Source organism: Carassius carassius, chromosome 35, assembly GCF_963082965.1.
Source record: "Carassius carassius chromosome 35, fCarCar2.1, whole genome shotgun sequence".
Lineage (NCBI taxonomy): Eukaryota > Metazoa > Chordata > Actinopteri > Cypriniformes > Cyprinidae > Carassius > Carassius carassius.
Genome location: NC_081789.1, coordinates 18,757,624 through 18,778,890, shown reverse-complemented (window position 1 = coordinate 18,778,890; position 21,267 = coordinate 18,757,624). Strand labels below are relative to the sequence as shown.

Below are 21,267 nucleotides of genomic sequence, written 5' to 3'. Positions count from 1 at the left end.
TAATGTATTTGAATATACGGAATATAATTAAGAATATATATATTTTATATTTATATCTTGTATTAATGAATAAAATAATTAGTCCAGTTAATATTTATTTTAAGAACTAGAAAATGTATTTTAAACCTGAAAAAAACTGTCATATATATATATATATATAGAGAGATAGATAGATAGATAGATAGATAGATAGATAGATAGATAGATAGATAGATAGATAGATAGATAGATAGATAGATAGATAGATAGATAGATAGATAGATAGATAACAAAATAATACTATTATAAGTATTTTAGTGCCCTGAAGAAGCTGCTTAATACATATTTACAGATATTTCCCAATAATGAAAAATACAATTTATCTACAGCATATATATATATATATATATATATATATATATATATATATATATATATTCAGTCTTTTTCGAGTTCTTTTTTTTATTTAATATACTTTGTGTGTGTATTAAATTAGAAAAAAAGCTCTCGAAAAAGACTGAAAAGCTTTACCCAGCAAAGTGAACCACGCCCACAACCGAAAGCGCGCTCTCATTGGACATGTGCACACGCTGCACGCTCCTCTGTTTATACTCGGTTTTATTCCGCACGGAGAGCGTCCTTTAATTATCCCAAAACATGTCAGAGATGATTTAAACCTAAATATCGTCGACAATTGTAAATAACGTGAAATTTAGGCTACTTTATTTGTTTTCCTGTAAGATGCCTTTGTTCCAGCTGTATGAGACGCAGATGCAGTTATTTACACGCCGGTAGACATTATATTGTTTTCAGACGCTGCCACCGAAATGAGGTAAGTACAACTTTTATTGATCTTTTTTCCCACTGCATGAACTGAATCTCTCTTATTTTTAGACTGTCAAGAGAACGCCAGCAGAGAAGTTCACATTATTGTAGCCAAGAATTGATATTTCAAACACTTAACGTTAAATAAGATTAAATTATTTTTGTTTTGAAACCGTTTTCTTCAGAAATACACATTTATTTTTCTTTTGTATTCCCAAAACAATATTGTTCTTTTTAATCGTTTTTATATTGATGAATCTATTGATTCACTGCGATATTTAATAAATGCATATTATCTCCCACAACTGACTAAGAAGACTACTGTCTCTGCATTATGATTTTTGCACACAGTCAAAAGGGAGTCTTATCCATATGAACCTCTTTTGGATAAACAGGTAAGCCTGAGCCTATAACTGGGGAGGTATTCTATGATGTTATAAACCACAGCAAGCTTTAACCGTTTTTTTTTCTGTATTCAGGATGGTTGTAATGGGACGCAGGGGACTGCTGCAGTTGTCTGACCTTTGCAAGCTGTATAATGAGGAGTCTGTCCACACCCTATCCTCTGTGTTTGAGCACGAATGGGAAAAACAACAGAATTACACTGAGGTAACTGTGAACAATAGCCAGGGACAAACACCTCGGTTGTACTTGTTTTCATTGTTAAAAGCATGCTCTGACTGAGATGTATTGTTAATATTTTATTCATACAGAGGTTGGACTTAGAAGAGGATTCTGGAAGAGAGTCACTGATGGTCTCCAGAAAACCCAATACTGGTTACTCTCTCCTTTATGCAGTATGGGTGACATTCCGTCCAGCTTTAGTCAAAGTTGCGCTTCTGAGACTGTCAACTGATATTTTTAGCATTTTAGTTCCTTTGACTCTCAGGTATGACTCTGATTCTTATTTCAAGCCAGGGCTAGATAAGTTGTTCATAAATACAGTTAAAACTTTATATTGTTAAATATTAATACAATATAAAACAACAGTTTTCTTTTTAAATATCACGTTCCAGAACAAAATACTTTCAGTATTAAAGCACCAATAATAATGGATGAATTCACCAAATCAATGATCATGTGACATTGAAGACTGGAGTATTGGCTACTGAAATTCTCTGATCTGTTTTTGTACATGTTTTTTAACCTCAGGTGGGTTATCCTGTTCTGTGAGAGGCAGGCTGTGTTTGACTGGGCTGGATACACATATTCTCTGGTGGTGATGGGAGCAGTTTGTTGCTGTGCTGTTTCTCAGCATCACTTTGAGAAACATAGTAGGATAATTGCAGCCAATGCACAAGCGGTTCTAGCTGGCTTCCTCTACAGGAAGGTAAAGGTCTTATTAACGGTCCAAACAAAATACAGTCTGCAACTATTTTTCACAAATGTTTTGTCATGTCACTCTGAAAGTATATCCATTTCTTTATTTACTGAAAGGATTTCTTCTTTATTCCATGGTTCATGTTCCCTCCATTCCACCCCCCCGCCCCCAATACATTTAAGACATTGTCTTTTTCCCATAGTTCTGAGCAGCAATCCAACACCACTCAGGGGACAGATTTGTTAAGGGAGGTTGAAAATGTTACAGAGCTAGTGGTCACATTAGCTTGTCTTTGGTCCACTCCCCTGAGAGTCGCTCTCTGTCTGGGCTTACTGTGGGGAGAACTGGGCCCAGGTGTTCTAGTGGGGGTGGCATTACTACTGGTCCTCATCCCTGTCAACTCTGCAGTAGAGCGCAAAGCCAAACAGCTTCAGGTTAGTAAGGCAGGTCTGTTCAAGAATTCCTTGGGAGATTGCATGTGAAAAATAATAGATGAAGCATGTTCAGTGTGTTTCTGTAAATGTTCTGATGCTGATACGTTTTATAATCTTTGTCTTTTGTTCCTCAGAGAGCTCAGCTGATCATCATGGAAAGGAGTGAACAACTCATCAAGGAAATGTTGCATAAATTCCAGGTCTTTTCTGTTCCTAATCCTCTCACGTGATCCTGACATTTATAGTCCTAACTCGACTGAATTTGTTTCATTCCCAATCAGGGGTGATTCTAGGATTTCACTCTTAGGATGGCTCAGGCACGTACCTGAGCATGAGATGATCTAGGTTGGAGGAATATTTCCTGCCTAAAGGACCAAAAAATATCAAGCTCAGTTCTTACTTGAATGACTCATTTTTAATCATCTCCGCAATTATCAAACCGCAGCATTCCAATCAATTCCCGATGGACAAAATCAAGTCCTGCTCCGCACTTTTTCTCGCTTGAGAAGCCGTTGTGCTTGGATGTCAGTATAGGTAAAAAAAAAAAGACATTTGCAGCTTGCGTTTTGTGGTGCTTTTAAAAACAAAACAATAGCATCTCTTTCACAGTAATGGTTAAATTTTTTTATTTCACATGTTCAATGTAAAGTTCCATGTTGGCTGTCCACATACAAGGCTTTTTTATGCATACTTTATTCAATGCCTAATTAGAAATCATAGAAAATTATTTTATTTTGTATTATATTTAATTATGAAAATGTTAATGTCTTTCAAATAACATGCCATGTTATATATTACAGCAAAAACAGAAGTGTTTGAAACCAATGAAACCTTGTCAAAAAAAAAAAAAAAAAATGTAGGATGTGGACTTGGTTCAGTCCATCAGTTGTTGATTGGATGCAGACAGATATGTTTACAAAAAGATTAATAACATGCATTTAGGTGAATTTTAAAGTGAACCATCCCGACTTTAATCTGTCTTTGTGTAGGCACTGAAGTTTCTCACATGGGAGTCTTGGTTCCATCAAAGAGTTTCAGAGTCACGGGCTAGGGAGCTGGAGATACTGAGAATTCTGGGATATCTGACCGCATTCTCTATGCTCAACTCCATCTGTATGCCTTTCCTGGTGAGTGCTTGATATTCAGGACAAATGCCTTCATGAAAAACAGACTGACACAGCTTCAGCAGGTTCATCAGCAAGTTCATCAGCTGGTTTTTTTTCTAGTGCTACTAGTTATTTTACTATATAATGTAGTCAAGAAACCTTGTTGGTTCGTGTTTAGAGATATTCCATATCCTTACTAAAATTAAGTTTTTTTTTATTTTTTATTTTACTTCTGCTAAACTGCCCTCTGTGACTTTGACTTCAAATTACCTTGTCTCTGTTCTCCAGATGCACAGGGGCTTACTAAGTAAACAAATCCACAGAGCTCTGAGATTAAAACCCAAATCAAAGTCTATTATAGATTACAACCTGAGGTCAGAACATTTTGGTCCCCATCATTCCACGCTTTCATCAGAATGGACGTGCCCTGTCACTGGACAGATGAAATTAATATCTTCTTTGACCCATATTTCCCATATTCTTTAACTTTCTGTGCAGGTTGGTTTCTCTAGTATTGGTGTGTTTGTGCTGGTGGATGATGGGAATGTTCTCACACCATCTCAGATCTTTACATCCCTCTGTTTCTTCAGATTGCTCCGCCCACCTCTGCTGGAGCTCCTTGGGCTCTTCTCTGCGCTCAAGCAGGTAGCATGCATGTGACATGACATCAAAACAAACTTTATTGAAGGTTTTAAATCTAAAGTTTCTTAGTATTTTATTCATATTTTTGTTCTAATGAATTAATCTCAGCATGATTTATGCAGGCACAGCAGTCTCTTTGCCATCTGGAGAAGATCTTTCTTAGAAAAGACTTGGACACCACTCAATCAGTTACTTCAAAAGGTAACATCACCATATATGACAACTCACTGATGCTTGGTGAAACAATTTTTTTTTTTTTTTTTTTTTGGCTGTAAAGCTGTAAAGTGTTACCTGGTCATGTGTTACAGAAGAGCTTCTATCTGATGGCTTCCAACAGCCATGTGACAGGTAAGTTTGTACTTGTTTATTTGTATTTTAGAACATGTATATTTATTGTTTTATAATGTATTGGAATTAATCTATTGAACACTACTCATGTAAACACTTAGTCTGCTAAGAAATGTTCCTGTTTTAAAGAAGTCTCATATGCTCAAAACAGTAAACCAATCTTGTTATGAAATATTATTACAATTTAAAATAACTGTTTTCAATTTCAATATATTTTTAAAATATAACTTATTTCTGTTATCAAATCTGAAATTTCAGCCAGCATAATAGAAATACAAATGTTTGTGTGCATGTTACGTTATCCTCTGACATTTGATTAGGCAGACTCCAGAACATTGGGTAAAGCACAGTGCGTGACCTGACCCTTCGGTCTTGGTTGTCCAGTACAGATCCAGAATTAATATATTACATTTGCTTTAATCCAAGAACAAACATCATTGCATTTAAGAGCATTAGCAGTGCTTCTGATTTTAATATCTTTCTGATCCCCCTGAGAGAATGTATCATGCTTTTCTTACACTGTGTTCTATGTACTAGAGAGGCCTTTGTGGTTTAGTCATGAAGCTTAGTGCAGGTTAAGAAAGGAAGATATGTACAGAATCACAGGGATTGCTGGTCACAGGGTGATGGGGACCAGTAAAATCTCATGGGAAAAACTGAACAGGGCTGCCAAAGTTTTCTTTTTATCCCACATTAATGAGCTGATGTTTCTCCAACCTGCTATTCTTCTGATGCTTGCACTGCAGTTTTACCTCAAATAGTCGAAATAATTTTGATGTATTGATTTTTACAGGTGTAAAGATAAGCACAGTCATTCTGATGAGAAAAGTGATCACTGTCTATCCCAAAAAGTATGTACCAAAAATTATTTAACTTTTTTAATATTTTTATATATATATATCAAAATTATAATTGTCATCTTTCAAAATCTTTAAGAATAATATGAAATGTATATGTATATAATGATGTGGTTTTGTAATTTTAGGGCAGTGGAAAGTCCTGCACGCTGTATTTGAGGGCTTTCGGCTGGCACTGGCTGGCAGTTTCTTCGCTTGTCTACCTGTCTGTGTGTGCTGTTAGTTTAGCACAAGATGGGATCCTGAGTGTGTGGACGGGTGAAGCCAAAGAAGTTCAAGGCCTGGAAGGGTGGAGAGAGCTCAGAAACTCACGACTGTCTGCGTACGCATTGCTCGGACTCCTGCAAGGTTATTATCAACCTTTGACTTTGTATTTGAGAATGTGTATTTGTTAACTTACTGTATATGCTTTTGTATCGCAGCTTTCCTTGTGTGCTGTGCTGCCTACTGTCTGACCTGCGCCTCTCTCAGGGCTTCTTATACACTGCACTCAAAGCTTCTGTCAGATGTTCTTCACATGCCTATGCATTCCCAGACTGACATGAGACGGCTACTGCAAGCATTCACTCAGGTGAGTGTTGTCCCCCAGGAGGCGGTGTGGAGCATAGTTCAAAACAAGTGAACTGTAAAAGGCCTGTTTGATTCCTACATGTAGCAGGTCATCACTGTTGTGCCCTTGAGGAAGTATATATTATATAACATATACAAGTAAATATGATATAAAACCAAGATAGATCTTCCTTAATCCCGTTTTAACAAAACCAAACATTGTGATCTCATGTTGGATTAGGATATGCAGGTGATTGATGAAGAGCTGCCCAAACATTTGCAAAGCTGCTTGAAGAGTCTTTTGGACATATTGAGCACCATCACTCTGATCAGCTTCATCATGCCGGTTTTCAGCCTAGCTGTCTTCCCACTGCTAATCCTCTTCCTCCGTATTCAGGTACATCAGTTTTCCCAGAATATATTGACCTGAAGCTTTATACATAAGCAAATCAACATTTAGCATCAGGAAGTATTTACAAATGGATATTATACAGGTATTTCTTTTTTCTTCTTTCAGTCACGCTTTGCTTCAGCCCAGAGTCATATCAGACACATGGAGACAAACCCAGTTGCTTCTATGGAGTGTGTGACACAGTGTGTTGAAGCTCCACTTTCTGGGCCAAAACATAGGGAGGTGTGTCTGACACACTGCCTCCAAGCCTTAAATCAAAACCTGCTGGTCAAGTACAACAAAATCAACACAGAAAGGTCAAAAATGTTTATATATGTGTTATATATATATGTGTTTGTGTATGTATGTGTATGTGTATTATTTATATATGCTCAATATGTGAAGGATTCTGAGAGTTCCGCTTGTTGTGAACTGATTAAAAAAATTAAAAATGAAAAAAAAGTTTGACTTTCAACATTTGAAATTAAGCACCTAGTAAATCATCAGTGAATTTAATGATTAACCTTCTATTGTCTCATTCCAATAACGTAACTCCCAAAGTATGTGTGTGTGTGTGTGTGTGTGTGTGTCTGTATTTCTGCCAGCTTCTTATAGCTAATAAATTACATGAATCTTTTAAAGCAAAATTATTGACACTGATGTTTGTACACAAACTAAAAAGGTTTGTTGCTGAAAACGAGGTAAGAGATTTGGTGCTCTGCAAGTTTTGTTTTGGCCTGCCTCCTGAACAGCAGTACACCAGGGGGCGCCATTCAAGTGTAATACACATCTGTGATTGATTTTTATTATTGCTTTTGCAACTGGAGTTGTCTTGTATTTTCAAGCCAATTAAATATTGTACATATTTTTATATAAATAACTTTATATTAAAAAAATTGTTGCAACTTCAGCTGCAGCTATGATTAGTTTGATTTATGACCTGTGTGCAGTCGGGCTGCGTTGCGGTTAGATGGTATTGCTGGGATTTTGCTGTTCCTGGTCAGTCTGATTCTGCTGGAGACTGAAACGGACTCGGGGCTTGTGGTTCTGGCATTGATCTGTGCCTTCAATGTAAGTTCATCTGTTCTGATCCCTAACCTAAGTTTTGTATGATTTATTCATGATGATTATGAAAACATTTTGTTACAGATTAAAAAAGCGGTTCACCAATACCCTCAGGCTGCCTCTGATATCAACATGGACATGCTGAGCATGCAAAACCTTTGTGAATTTGCCAAAGTGGAGAAGGAGGTACAGGATAAAATAATACTTACTTAACAAGTAAATACTTCTCTTTGTGCTTGCCAGCTCACACCTAACCTTACATGGTCAGATTCATTGTGTACTAAATCCCAAAGAGGATGCCTTGTCACCTTTAAGTGTCACTGGTTGTCATTTCCTCTCCATGGAAATGGACTGAGCCAACTGCCCCATTATACCTTAGGCAGCATGGGAAAAATCCTACAGACCACCCAGTGACTGGCCCCAGCATGGAGAGGTGAAGTTCAGGAACTACGAGTCTGAAGCCTCCTCTAATGAATCACCAGCTCTTAGAGGAATCAATCTCACCATTCTAAAAGGGGAAAAGGTACTTTGAATATTTGTTTGTTTTCTTGCCAAAGATTTACATACTGAAAATAATTAATTAATGTTATTTATAAGCCAAAGACTTCCATACTGTACTGATAATAAATAAGTTAATTTATTTATATTAATATTTATTTATTTATAAGCCTAATAAGTAAATTAGTTACTAATTAATATCATCATTTAATTTTATTTATACAGATAATAATCAATATCTTTATGTATTTTTATTCAACATTTTTATTTTTTATTATTATTTATGTTAATCTCAAATGTAAAAATAAATCAATTATATTATTTTAATCATTAATTTATATTTGTTAATTTATGATTTAATAATAATACTTTTACTAATATTTTACTATCATTGTTATTAGATTTACATTTCTATTGGACAATGTATTCATTTTAAATAATTTATTTAAAATTCGTTGATTATACTTATGTATTTATTTTATTTTCCCCATTGAATATATCCGTATTTAAACCTCAGGGTGGTTTTTGTTTGTTATAGATTGGGGTTGTGAGCAGGGGGAAGAGCGACACCGATGCTTTGGTTAGCAGTCTGTTCCGGTCAGTGGAGGCCAGGAGAGGCGCTGTGCTGATTGATGATATAAACATCGCCCGCATGGGTCTATTTGACCTTCGTAGCCATCTGCAAATCATTTCTCAGGTTAGTCAAACAATTTTACATTTGCATAGAAGAGAATGGATGTCGATCTAGCTCAATCCAGCCACAGCAAAGACTGGAGGCGAAGGAGTGTTGACAGGTAACAGAACTATTTCACTGGGTGAGGTAGAAGGAATGCTCTCCAATATTGTATGTAATGTAAAACTAGCTTTACCCAGGCTCCACCAGTAATAAGCATTATCTAATTATTGAAGTCACTAATGAGTTATGGTGTTCTGTGTGTTACAGGTTCCAGTACTGTTCTCTGGTACCCTGAGGGCTAACCTGGACCCGTTTGCTCAGCATACTGACGCACAGGTGTGGTTGGCTCTGGAGCTCTGCCATCTGAAGGAGCGTGTTCGACTAATGCCTGCTCAGCTGCTGCACCCTGTACAGAGGACCTCCCTTGCTTTCAGGTGTGTGGGAAAACAATCTTTGGATCCCTCGGGCCAATTTTACATGTTTATATACCAGAATATAGTCCATCTTCATATAGTTATATAAATGGCTGATGTAGAAAATATAGTAACCTATTGTAGATATTCAACTCAAGGTCCAGGTAGTCTATTTATTTATTTTACTTAATCGTAACATTTATTTGATATAAAATGTCAAAAATATGCATTAGAAATTGCAAGTTGGGTACCACAATAATTTGTGAAAGTACGAAATTGAATATATTATATATATATATATGTGTATATATATATATATGGAAAACAAAAATTAAATAAAACATTTAATTAATACAATCAAGGAACAGGATAACAAATAACTGGAAAAAAAACAAGTTTCTTATTTGACTATAAAATAAATACGATATATTAATTTAAATTTGCAGACTGGGCAAATTTGTCATTGAGCTGATTCATTGTTTCCTATCATTTGATTTTAAGGCTGCTTATTGTGTGTTAAAAATTGTGACCAATCTGGGTCAAGTCCTGGTCAGTTAATAAACAAGTAAATAAAAATGTTTTCAACCGTAAAAAAAAAAAAAAAGTTAAATATTAAATAATCTGTTAAATATAAAAAATATTTTATTTATACTTTTCATACAAATAAAAATCAGTAAAACACTAAATCAATTAAAAAAACTGAATCACACTTTATAAGTTTCTCATTTTATTATTAAAAAGTTCTATTAAGTGAATTTTGTTAACATAAATAATTGAGCCGCAATTGGTAATAAAGGCTGCTTGCTTTGCATGGAGAAGAACTGCAGCGTGAAATGATTCACGTTCCGGCTGGAATCAATCATGAGTCCAGATCTGGACCAGGCGGGCAGGAAGTCGACCGGAAGTTGAAGTCGGCCGCGTATCGCCATCTTGTAGCAGAACTTCACTTGCGTTAGCATTCCATTGACTCCCATTCATTTTGGCGTCACTTTGACAGCGAATAACTTTACATCTGAGGCGTTTAAAGACTCCATTTGTCCATTATTTATTTCTAAAGATACACGACAATGTATAAAGGGCTCCATTAACTTCTATGTTACATTATGGCCCCGTAGAAACAGTTTTTGTAAAAATAGGCTAACGATTGCATCATAACCACTCGACTCTCTGTCGCATAGTAGAGAAATTACCGTACAGACAGGAGGAGAAGCTCGCAGGTAATCGGTGAGACGTCAAGAGAGAAGCCCATAGATACAAGCCCTGGCGTTACATTTTAAAATACTATACAAAATAATTAATCAGAATACTTACTCCTGCTCACTCACGCCAAAGAACTCCCCGCTCAAGCTCCCTGTCTCTGCAAGATTAACGATGGCAGTTTGCACGCACAGCCACTTAAAAGATTTACATCTGTTAGACAGGTTGCTGATGTCATCAAGCTTAGTTTGAGTCTGCGCGTCAGAAACGGAAGTGCTAAAAATCACTAAAAATGGGCTTCACTTTTCTCAATTGAGTTCCAATGGGGTCGCTGTGTCCATTTCTTTTACTGTCTATGATCTGGACAGTGGCTGGACAGTTTTATTACCTCATGAAACAATATAGTTTTCTCTATGGCAACCTTTGTGTACCGGCACAACAAACAAGTGGTTGTTATGGGTTAAATATTTTTCTGTTTTTGTGTTGTGAAAGCTTTGGCCAGAGGAGGCTGCTCTGTTCGGCCAGAGCCTTGCTTGCAAGGGTCAGAATCCTGCTTGTGGAAGAGGCCCTTCCTTGTGTGGACCTAGAAACAGAGGACCTGGTCCAGCAGTTGATCCACACTGAGTTTAAACACTGCACTGTACTGTGGCTCACTCAGAATCCGCTCACTGTCATGCACACTGACAGGTCAGGAGCAACAATCCTTATGTAACAAGTGACTCATCCTGTCATTAAATATCAAGTATTCCAGTTCGGTATTTATGACCTTTTGTTTCTCCTTCAGGGTGCTGGTTTTGAATAAGGGACAAGCTGTGAACTTTGACGCCCCTTCCACTCTCCTCCAGCAGGGGCCGCTGTTCAGTCAGTGAGACGGGACCTTGCTCTTTCATCCAACTATTATTCTGTTATTATGTACTTATTTCTTATTGACTAAATATTTAAGATATTCATTTTACATCATGCATTAGGTTATCTGAAGCACAGTTTATTCACACGTTAATTAATGAAGGTTTTGGACATATTAAACTGAATAAATGATTACATTAAAAAAAGTAACAAGTGATACACAAACAGATTTTGAAATATTCAAGCAGATTGTGGGTGTTTTTTTGTATTTGTATTTTCCATTTAATATTTTACAATATTAATAATCTATTTAATTTGATAATTTAATTGTAATACAGTAAAATGTTTATTAATTTATTACAATAATGTTTTTGCCACCTAGTTAAAATAATAATAATAAAAAGTTTAATGTCTTGCTTAAGCACACAAACTTGCCAGTTTATAATGTTTACAAACATGAGTTTCAAGATACCTTATATATCTGTGCTGTTTATAAAGGGCTATCACTTATCTTTCAGCTGATGGCAGATCAAGTTTGATATTTTTGACACCTTTGATACTCTTTTGCTAGTGTTTTACAAGAAGTAGAATATGTCACACCTGCAGTATGATAAATGATATGTAAGCAAGCAGCAGGTCTTCCCTTCTAAGGGCTGTTTGTGGTTATGCACAGCGGCCGTTTGAGCTGTTTGTTGACACATTCTCATCTTCTCCATTTCCTTTGCTGTTGTTGTCAGTTAATTGCACATTAGGTTGCACGAAGGAGCCGTTTTTTACACAACAGTTTTCCACATTGTAACTCTCTCCGCATCTTTCCTCAAGATTTCCGGATGTTTGTCTTTTAAGACATATTACAACTTGTATGGAAATTTCTGAATAAAAAAATATAAAAGCAATGTATATTTAATTTATAGAGCAGTGCATATATGTGTGTGTGTGTGTGTGTATATATATATATATATATATATATATGTGTGTGTGTGTGTGTGTGTGTGTGTGTGTGTGTATGTATATATATACATATGTGTGTGTGTATATATATATATATATATGTGTGTGTGTGTGTGTGTGTGTATATGTATATATATATGTGTGTGTGTGTATATGTATGTATGTATGTATATATATATATGTATATGTGTGTGTGTGTGTGTGTGTGTGTGTGTAAACGCATGTACATATATATATATATGTATGTATGTATGTATGTGTATATTTATGTGTTATACATATATAATTCCACATGTGTTAATTCATAGTCTTGATGCCTTCAGTGTGAATCTACAATTTTCATAGTCATGAAAATAAAGAAAACTCTTTGAATGAGAAGGTGTGTCCAAACTTTTGGTCTGTACTGTATATGTGTGTGTGTGTGTGTGTACATATATGCTGCTTTCTTTATAGCTACATCATGACTGGGTTTCCCCAGTATTGCATATTGTCTTATGTTCAATCTTGTTTGATCCAAGTCTTTTACACAGTTTCTCTGCACATAAAATAGATGTTTTTGTTTATAGAAGTAAAAATAGAACAGCCCAAAGTCAGTTATTGCCTCAGCAGCCATATCTGAAGCATCTGCAATCTCCATGCACTTGTGAAAAATTGGTTGCGACACAAACCTTTCACTTGACTTATAAATAATCCCACTCTACAGCTTCCACCCTCCACCTGAACTCCTCTTCAGATAGCAGATATTGACTGGTTTTCTGAGCAGCAGTGCAGATATGAGGGTGGCGATTGCGGTCTTGTGTCTGATGTGGCTGTGCTCGTGTGAGAGCCGCACGCTGGGTCGCTGTGAGGTTGTCCGTATCTTCAAGAAAGAGGGACTTGATGGATTTGAGGGATTCTCGCTTGGCAACTGTGGGTACTTTTGTTTTTGTGATTATCAGTACTGACTTGCAGTGTTTGGCATATCTGATTGTATTAACTAAATCTTCAATAAACATAAAATGGATTATAAAACTGGTCATAATATATTTTATTCCCTTTGGTTTTGAACTTAATTTCAACAGACGTGTGCATGGCCTACTGGGAAAGCAGGTATAAGACCCACAGAGTGCGTTCAGCTGATGTTGGAAAAGACTATGGGATCTTCCAGATTAACAGTTTCAAATGGTGCGAAGATGGCACTCCAGGTGGAAAGAACCAATGCAAAGTTCCCTGTTTAGGTACTTTATTACCTTTAAATAGATTTCATGTGACACTACTTGTATTTAAGTGGACTAGTTAAAAATTTACGAGAATTATTTGGATGTTGCTGCCTGAAATACAGTGGGGGTCTGAAAAATCTGATTCAAAATTGTATTTAGAATAAAATAAATTGATACAATTAATTGTATTGTATAAATATTTGCTTCAGAAGTTATTCTCACAAAACAATTAGTGCAGAAACAGTTTTCACCCAGAAATTTCTAGTCAAAAATACAAAAATCATGAAAAAAGTAAAACGGATTTTTGACTCCACCGTATCTGTGTTTTAAACTTTGATATTACATTTTTGTTTATACATGTTTACCATTTGATAGATTTGCTTCAGGATGACCTGAAGGCTTCAGTTAAATGTGCAAAGCTCATTGTGAAAACAGAAGGACTGAAGTCATGGCAAGTATTCACTGCATATATCTTTAGGCACAACTGACAAAGCTTATTTGTCTGATTAACAAAGGTCGCTTGTCCCTTTAGAAATTTGGCCTCAAGCTATGTCTACCACTGCATTACATCCAGTGTATTGATCTGTTGTGCATTTGTGCTTTTGACATAATGGTAATGTTGATCTTTGTGTCTGCAGGGACACCTGGGATAGTTACTGTAAGGGGCGTAAGATGTCACGCTGGGTGAAAGGTTGTGAAGAGCACTCATAAGGCCTTGATTGCCTGCAGGAGATTATCTATCTAATTATCTATAATGCTTTCAGATTATGTACTAATGCATTTAAACTCTTGGTTGATGTGACTTTTAAATCTAAAAGACATTGTCATTATTACCATTTGTGACCTTGATCTTGAGATGTATATTAAAACATCTTCCCAAATTGTTAATCATTTGTGCTTTGCAGTGCTTTTCAATCTCACATTTGGCTAAAGCTTATGCAGCAGCAAATTATGACAGATAGTTTGTTTGATACTAGTAGATAGTAGCAGAGGGCTGCTTTTATTAAAAATGGAATAATCAGTAAATTTGAAAACACAAATTGATTGAACAGTATTCTTAATATTGGACACGTCTCCCTCAATGTCTATGCTCATTATGTGTTTTCTATGCAATTTCAGGTGAATTAAATACAACTATATGAACACATCCATATCACTGTAAAAAAAAATAAAAAAAAATAAAGGCAAAATTTACAAAATAACACATTGAGTTAAATATGACATTTGTAAGTAAAAAAAGATTAAAATAGGCTTTTTTTCTTGTAAAGGGTACTCAAAAAATCTGTTTTATTTATAATGAAAAATCATTTTTACAGTGTACTAATTATTGTTAATGTATTATTAATCTTCCAGTTTAATTTTTGACTCAAAGTGTTATCCTGAGAATATAATATGCAATGCAAGTGACATGACATGCACACAAATACATAACATCGTATTGGTAGCACAACACCAAAATGCAATATTAATATTAATTTAGCAGCATAATATGTACATAAACCCATAATGTACATAACCAAACAGAATGGTTTTTCACCATAAATCAAGATGACTTTATTTTCACATCCAAAAACTAAATTTAACAATTTTACAATTTTACTGTGAAATTGTAATTAATAAGTATTTATTAAACATTTTTATTATTATTATTATTTTTGACCATAGCATTTCTACACTCTTTAACATTAAATTAATTAATGAATTTTCATCGCCTCCTTTATTCCAGTTCTTATAAAGCCATGTGAAGAGCTGTTTGGATCTTGTTCGGGTGGAGAATGAGATGCTTGTGTTGTATCTCTAATAGGCTAAAATCACCCCCCTCTCCAGATGGGAAAGGGTTTGTTTCTTTAATTCTACCCTGTGCCTCCAGAGTAGTGATTACAGTCATATCTATAATTACCAGATCCTGAGTGTGTGACGCGAGTTCTCCTGTCGAAGCAGAGGACTGATTAGTTTAATTGGCTCCGTAATTGGCAGTGTGCTTTAAAGTCTATGCTGTCACTAATTGCAGGCCAGGGTAAATCGCATACAAAGTACCACATCTTTTTGGTGTTAATGCGGTCCAGTTCATTTGTCTTATGTCTGGCTCTAACTCTGCCTTCCAGCTGGACCCCCTGAAAGCTTTGTGATCGCCATGTCTATTTAAATTCATGGCCACTACTGTGTTTCACATAAACAAATGGTGTAATTGCCAGGGGGAAATCTGTAGAAATGAGCTTGGATCTGTGTGTAAGGTATTTTTTCTGGCAAAAGAAACTTGCAAAAGTGTTTGAGGAGCAGAGATAAGGATATTAATTCTTTGTATGTGAATACAAGATAATGCTATTAATATTCAATATCTGCTAATCACATTAAGAGCTGTTTATCGATAAGAACCTTTTTTGGTCCGTGATGAATCACAAAACAGATTTAAAAATAAATCCAGTATCTAAAAACATGTTGAGTTTTTGTTTGTGATTAAGCATTTACGTGGCATGACTTTAGAGCCATAAAAACATACTGAAACATCTTCGCAATTCAATATTTTTAATCCGTTTGTACACGTCCAATTCAAAATATACAAAAGTATTAACAGCACATTTTAAATTCAAACACACAATGTTACTCACGCTCACTAACTGACTAATTTCGGTATCTGATACAATATCACTTATGCTAACCAGTTTAATACGTTTTAGCTTTGATATTTTCTATATGCAGTATTGTAAAAGGGGGTGATAAAATATTCACATGCAAAAAACTGCATATATAATAGTGGCAGCTTTGCAGTCACATCATACAAAAAATATGTACATTTTTATGAATTCATCTTTTTTCTTTATGACAACATCCTCATAGGCTGCAGAGCAGAACAGTCACTTTATAAGCCAATGATTCTGTTCATTTAAAGAATGAGTGCAGATGTTTTTTTGCTACCAAATTATTAATCGTATGCACATAACTATACATGATATTGTGCCATTATTGGCAATGCATGATACATTTTGGGGATTAAATAGGCCTCTCATTTCTTGAATGAGACACATTACTCTAATTCTCCAAAAACCTATGATGCTGTCTTTTTATGCTCTTTTGGAGATTAATTTCTTTTCAGTTTGTGTGTCCCTATTCGCAGTCACAACAAACTCTTTATTCCTCTTTTTTTGTGGTTGTGGTTCTCTGAAGAAAAATGAAATGGAGAAGAAGGTTATGGGAATAAGCAGGAAACTTGTAGACTTAAGAAATTTGTGAGAGCACAACATTTGTACAGAAATGCAAATATGTATCTAACTTTTAGCTAGTATTGTTAAATCATACACTAAACTAGCCACCAGACGAGAATGTTGCTGATCGAGCCAGAAAAATGGAGCTGTTTGAATCATGGAGATGATTCTTTAAACCTCCATGCCACTGTCTATCTTTGGCGTCTTGGAGATCCAGAGAGTTGATTGGTTAACACTCGTTTTGGTCCGTGGTTTACTGTTAAAAAAAAAAAATTATGAAATATGCACCCTAACATGCACCCCTCTATGGGTAGATCTGTTTATATATACTGTTATACTGTAATCTGTTAATATTTGACATGGATTGTTTGTCTGTGCATTGTGAATCAGGTCGATTTCCCCACGTGAAACTCTATGTTTCTAAAGTTTAATAGCACAATGCATGGAAGACCAGACATTTAAAGGTACACACTATAAGAAACACACAGCAAAGCAGCTGATATGTGACTCCTCCAGGTCTTATGATGGTATTTAATCATGAGAACAAGTGGCAAACATCATAAAACAGAAGCATCATCTGTTAAGGAGTTAAAACGTTCATCCAAAAGCTTTGAACTCACTCCAGGAAGCCTTTTATCGTACAGAGCGCACTCAGTCATTGCCAGTGATTAAATGCATTGTCTGAGGATCCCCGAGTCTGCTACAGTGATCGGAAATATGTTAAAAAGACATCACTCTGTGGGGCGTCAGCCATATAAACATAATAAATTACACAAATAAGCTACTATATAATGTCCTGTCAAGCACGGACCGAGGGTTAAAGGGAGATGAACTGTGTTTCATGTTTTGTGTTGAGGAGAGGGGGGCAGAGGACGGGAATGGCTTGCTTCAGCAGTTCCCTGCAGAGCCAGATATTGATGGGAATAGAAGTCAAGTTGGACTCTGTCTCTTAGGTAGTGTGACGTAATGTGTCAGGCAAACACCTCCCCCTTTATGCCAAATGTGCACTATAATAACAGTGTTGATGGTGATTAGTTTGGGCTGAGCTGTTTTGGCAGGCACAGTTATAAACAGCTGAATCTAATTAATCACGGTAAAACCTCTGGGTTAGAGAGAAAAACGGAGGATGGTGTCAGATCTCGGCTAGTGAGCTGAAAACCTGATTAATCAAGACGCAAAGGCTGTTAGTGAGACACTGACTTCCTGATGTGTCGCAGTTTTTGGATGATACTGTGCATAATAGGACAGCGCATTAGCATCCGTCTGACAGAGCTTACAGTGATTTGATCTTAATGGCTCACCTCTTGCTCAACATCTGGAAACAGCACGTTCCTGAAGCCACCAGGATCAGCAAGAGGAGAGGGATGGTAGGGATAATCACATATATTAGCAGCATACCTGGGAAAGAAAACAAAAACACACTTTGGCTTCCATATTCATACAGGCATTTATTTTTAGTTGAATTCTGGGTTCAATATGAGTGAAACTCAATAGACAGCATTTGTGGTTTAATGTTGACTACTGCAAAAATATAATCTTGACTCAATCATTTTCATTTTTTTTTTTTTTGTACTGAATATTCATTTAAATAATTTAAAATCTAATGTTACTTGAGGGCCCTGGCATTATAAGTAGAGGGTTCTCATCCTGATCAACGGGAGGTGTTCTCCCTTCCTCTTGTTCTTCTGAGTTAAGACCTGGAGGGCACATTACCAGATAAGTATCAACACATCCGTAACTCTTTAAGTCAAATGATGACAGATTTGACACCTAGCTGCTTACCAACATCAGGGCCTCCAGGCGTGTCACTCTGAACTTTTACCAGGTAACTTTCTGCTCAGAATAAAAAAGACATTGTAAGCTAAACCACTTTAGTAGGATGAATTGAGTTTAATCAGGTCACTTTTGACAGTCATATAAAAAAATTCACAATGCAAATCACCAACCTGGTTCATACTTGCAGATGAAATTGTGCTTCATATTGCACCTATCATCATTCCACTGATAAAGATACGGCCCACCAGGCCCAGCGAGAGCTGTAGGCTGGTGATACATCACCACGCAAGCTTCTCCTCCACATGATGGTTCATCAGCATACCAGTTTCTGGTCAAAAGAAGTGCTCATTATAATGACTGTTTACCTGAGGTAAATTTCTGCTTTGAAAAGATCAGTCACATCTCACCTAAACTGTGAGACACTTCCATCTGTCCACCTATACAGGTCAGGACACGAGGCGAAGCTGCCATGCTCCTGTGCGGTCTCGTCCTCCACCCGTGTCAGCCCGATCCAGAAGTCTCCGTCTGTGACGCCCGACCCGCTGGAAGCACCGGTGGAAGTGGAGACGCTGAGTTCCTGCAGAAGATGTTCAATGTGCTTCTGCTCCGCAGTGTTCTCAATGCTCAGCAATGAACCGCCATCCATGTCACATGCATGCTTAGCCTCCCAGAATGCAACGCGACTCGACACATCCCTGAAGTAAGCGATTTTATAGCACGGATGCTCGGAAGTGCCCTGACACACTGTCTGACCTGAAGACACAAAATGAATAAAGTATTTTTAACGACTTGTTCTGCATAACATTTGCTCCAGTAGAGGATAGATAGATAGATAGATAGATAGATAGATAGATAGATAGATAGATAGATAGATAGATAGATGATAGATAGATAGATAGATAGATAGATAGATAGATAGACAGACAGACAGACAGACAGACAGACAGACAGACAGACAGACAGACAGACAGATAGATAGATAGATAGATAGATAGATAGATAGATAGATAGATAGATAGATAGATAGATAGATAGAGATTGGGATGTTTAAAGGATGCTCATTTAAAGGCTCAGCTAAGAGGAAAATGCATGGAATTATTATTAAATCATAAACAAAGCACTTCTATTATAGAGAACACTTAAGATGCACTAATAGGCCCAGCAAAGAGAACTGTGATTAATACACAGACTGTTAAAAGTCTAATAATAACATTAGCTCTCTGCCCGGGAGGTACTTTAAATAATTGCTTGGTCCAGATCTGCTATATCATCAATCTTAGCCTAGTAATGGGCCGGGTTTAACTGGGGGAAACCTGGACTCAGCATTTTCTCTACCAATTTCCTTAGCTTTCCTCCACAATTCCTTTCTGTGTAGCACAGTTTCACTCCTTCCAGCATGGAATGTTCTGGCAGGTCCGTTCTTCAAAATTTCCTCTTTCTTGTCACTTTTTGTTAAACCCCAATCTCATCTCAAAGAACTACTCAATTTCAATTCCAGATTGTGCATGCTTTTAGTTACCACGCATATGACAAATCTATTTTATCTCTAACAATCTCTCTAGTTTTTCTTTCATAATAATTTTCTTTTTCATCCCATCGCTTTAAGACAAGTTGGAGACAAGCTTCAAGAATGATCTTCAAGACAAATCAACTTTGGGGAAGAGAAAGCTATGAGCTGATGTGTAAGATTATATAAAAGAATCATAACGTTTTTGAGAGATACTTAAATTATAAAATAAAGTAGTAGAGGTGAATAGGAATGAGCACTCAAAAGCATTATGAAAAATTACGGAATTTTGAAGCTGCCCCACAGAAAATCAGTTTGAGAACAAAGCTGGGGAAGAGAAAGCTATGTAAATATAATTTAAAAACCACTAATACTTCTAATACAGACTGTGGTGTGACAGTGGGTTGAAAATAATACTCAAAGGGACAGTTCATACAAAATGAAAATGTCATCATTTACTCATCCTGATCCTTGTTTCAAACATATATGTCTTTGTTCAGTGGAACACAAACGTTAATTTATTTATAATTAATTTATGGAGAATTGCAGTTTTGGTCACCATCTTTACACACATTTTCAATAGTGAAAGTGAATGGTGACTGAGGATGTCATTCTGCATTCAGGTTTGAGACAATCTGAAGATTATTAAATAATATTTTTGTCTGAACTACCCTTTAAACTCGACTAATAGCTATCTTTCGAGCAAAATTTTACCACAAATAACGGAATATTTTCTCACTGGTTTAAATTCTGAAATAAATTAGGCTATATGAATGAAAATAGCGTCATACTAAATGAACTAAAACTTACCACTCACAACTCTCGCGCCATGGATGCACGAGACAAGGAACGTCAAAGCACAAAGGATTCCAACTGCCGCGCGCATCCTCGCGTGTTTCTCGAGTATGATGGTGTGAACTTCAAACAGAGTTGTTCCAGTCAGGCGCCTTTTTAACGTTTATTGGAAGAGTCTCTTCTTCATAGTGTTCAAAGACATGATTTCCACCGAGCTGGTTTGACACTCTGAAAAGCGCCTCTGAATTCTGGAGGGAGAGAGAGAGAGAGAGAGAGAGAGAGAGAGAGACACGCGCCTCCACTCACGGGCGCGTGGCTGGCTGGGCTTTATTGCAGGTAATCGGACAGGGCGCAGATGTTCATCACCTCCTTTATTAAATGAAACTCGTCTCAGGGTCGACACGCGTTCTCCAGTTATAAGGTGGATGATGGGGCAAGTCACAAACACATAGTTTTAGTGTATAAAATGATTTAAGCGTGATTGGGTCAATGGTTGAGGTGAAAACACCCTTGAATAATATGCATCCAATTTAGGGAACCAGAAAGACGCAGCCAAATTATTATATCTCAACTGATCCTGGTGTAAGTTTAATGTAGGTCTGGATGGTCAACAACTTTCATAACAATATCACATTTACAGGTGCATCTTATTTTTTTTTTTTGAATATCATGGAAAAGTTATCTTTGTA

The 21,267-nt window shown here is 36.4% G+C and overlaps 3 protein-coding genes across 5 annotated transcripts; 2 read left to right on the top strand and 1 right to left on the bottom strand.

Moving 5' to 3' along the window:
- Positions 1-549: 549 nt before the first annotated feature.
- abcc13 (ATP-binding cassette, sub-family C (CFTR/MRP), member 13) lies at positions 550-11,978 on the top strand. 3 transcript variants are annotated; one of them, XM_059524745.1, is made up of 23 exons: positions 550-811; positions 1,156-1,199; positions 1,284-1,413; positions 1,518-1,693; positions 1,957-2,134; positions 2,308-2,559; positions 2,694-2,759; positions 3,549-3,686; positions 4,164-4,310; positions 4,430-4,508; positions 4,616-4,655; positions 5,449-5,506; positions 5,641-5,860; positions 5,935-6,083; positions 6,303-6,458; positions 6,579-6,769; positions 7,403-7,523; positions 7,602-7,703; positions 7,897-8,040; positions 8,554-8,712; positions 8,959-9,125; positions 10,794-10,988; positions 11,086-11,978. In XM_059524745.1, the coding sequence occupies exons 1-23, from the start codon at positions 740-742 to the stop codon at positions 11,168-11,170; spliced, it is 3,069 nt and encodes a 1,022-aa protein (XP_059380728.1). In that variant the 5' UTR covers positions 550-739; the 3' UTR covers positions 11,171-11,978. The 3 variants fall into 3 exon arrangements, with proteins under 3 accessions (XP_059380728.1, XP_059380725.1, XP_059380726.1); XM_059524742.1 differs by lacking the exon at positions 550-811 and having other exon boundaries at positions 1,130-1,199; positions 2,308-2,568; XM_059524743.1 differs by lacking the exons at positions 550-811; positions 1,156-1,199 and having other exon boundaries at positions 1,348-1,413; positions 1,518-1,581; positions 2,308-2,568.
- An 824-nt stretch (positions 11,979-12,802) lies between these two features.
- On the top strand, positions 12,803-14,185 carry LOC132115730 (lysozyme C-like). The gene is made up of 4 exons (XM_059524138.1): positions 12,803-13,007; positions 13,160-13,315; positions 13,673-13,748; positions 13,936-14,185. Exons 1-4 carry the CDS (start codon positions 12,872-12,874, stop codon positions 14,006-14,008), a joined length of 441 nt encoding a protein of 146 aa, XP_059380121.1. The 5' UTR covers positions 12,803-12,871; the 3' UTR covers positions 14,009-14,185.
- A 1,621-nt stretch (positions 14,186-15,806) lies between these two features.
- chodl (chondrolectin) lies at positions 15,807-20,869 on the bottom strand. Its single transcript, XM_059524137.1, has 7 exons — positions 20,594-20,869; positions 18,684-19,029; positions 18,447-18,604; positions 18,283-18,333; positions 18,111-18,197; positions 17,802-17,898; positions 15,807-16,756 (listed from the first exon to the last, which is right to left on the bottom strand). The coding sequence occupies exons 1-7, from the start codon at positions 20,667-20,669 to the stop codon at positions 16,672-16,674; spliced, it is 900 nt and encodes a 299-aa protein (XP_059380120.1). The 5' UTR covers positions 20,670-20,869; the 3' UTR covers positions 15,807-16,671.
- Between the last annotated feature and the right edge of the window lie 398 nt (positions 20,870-21,267).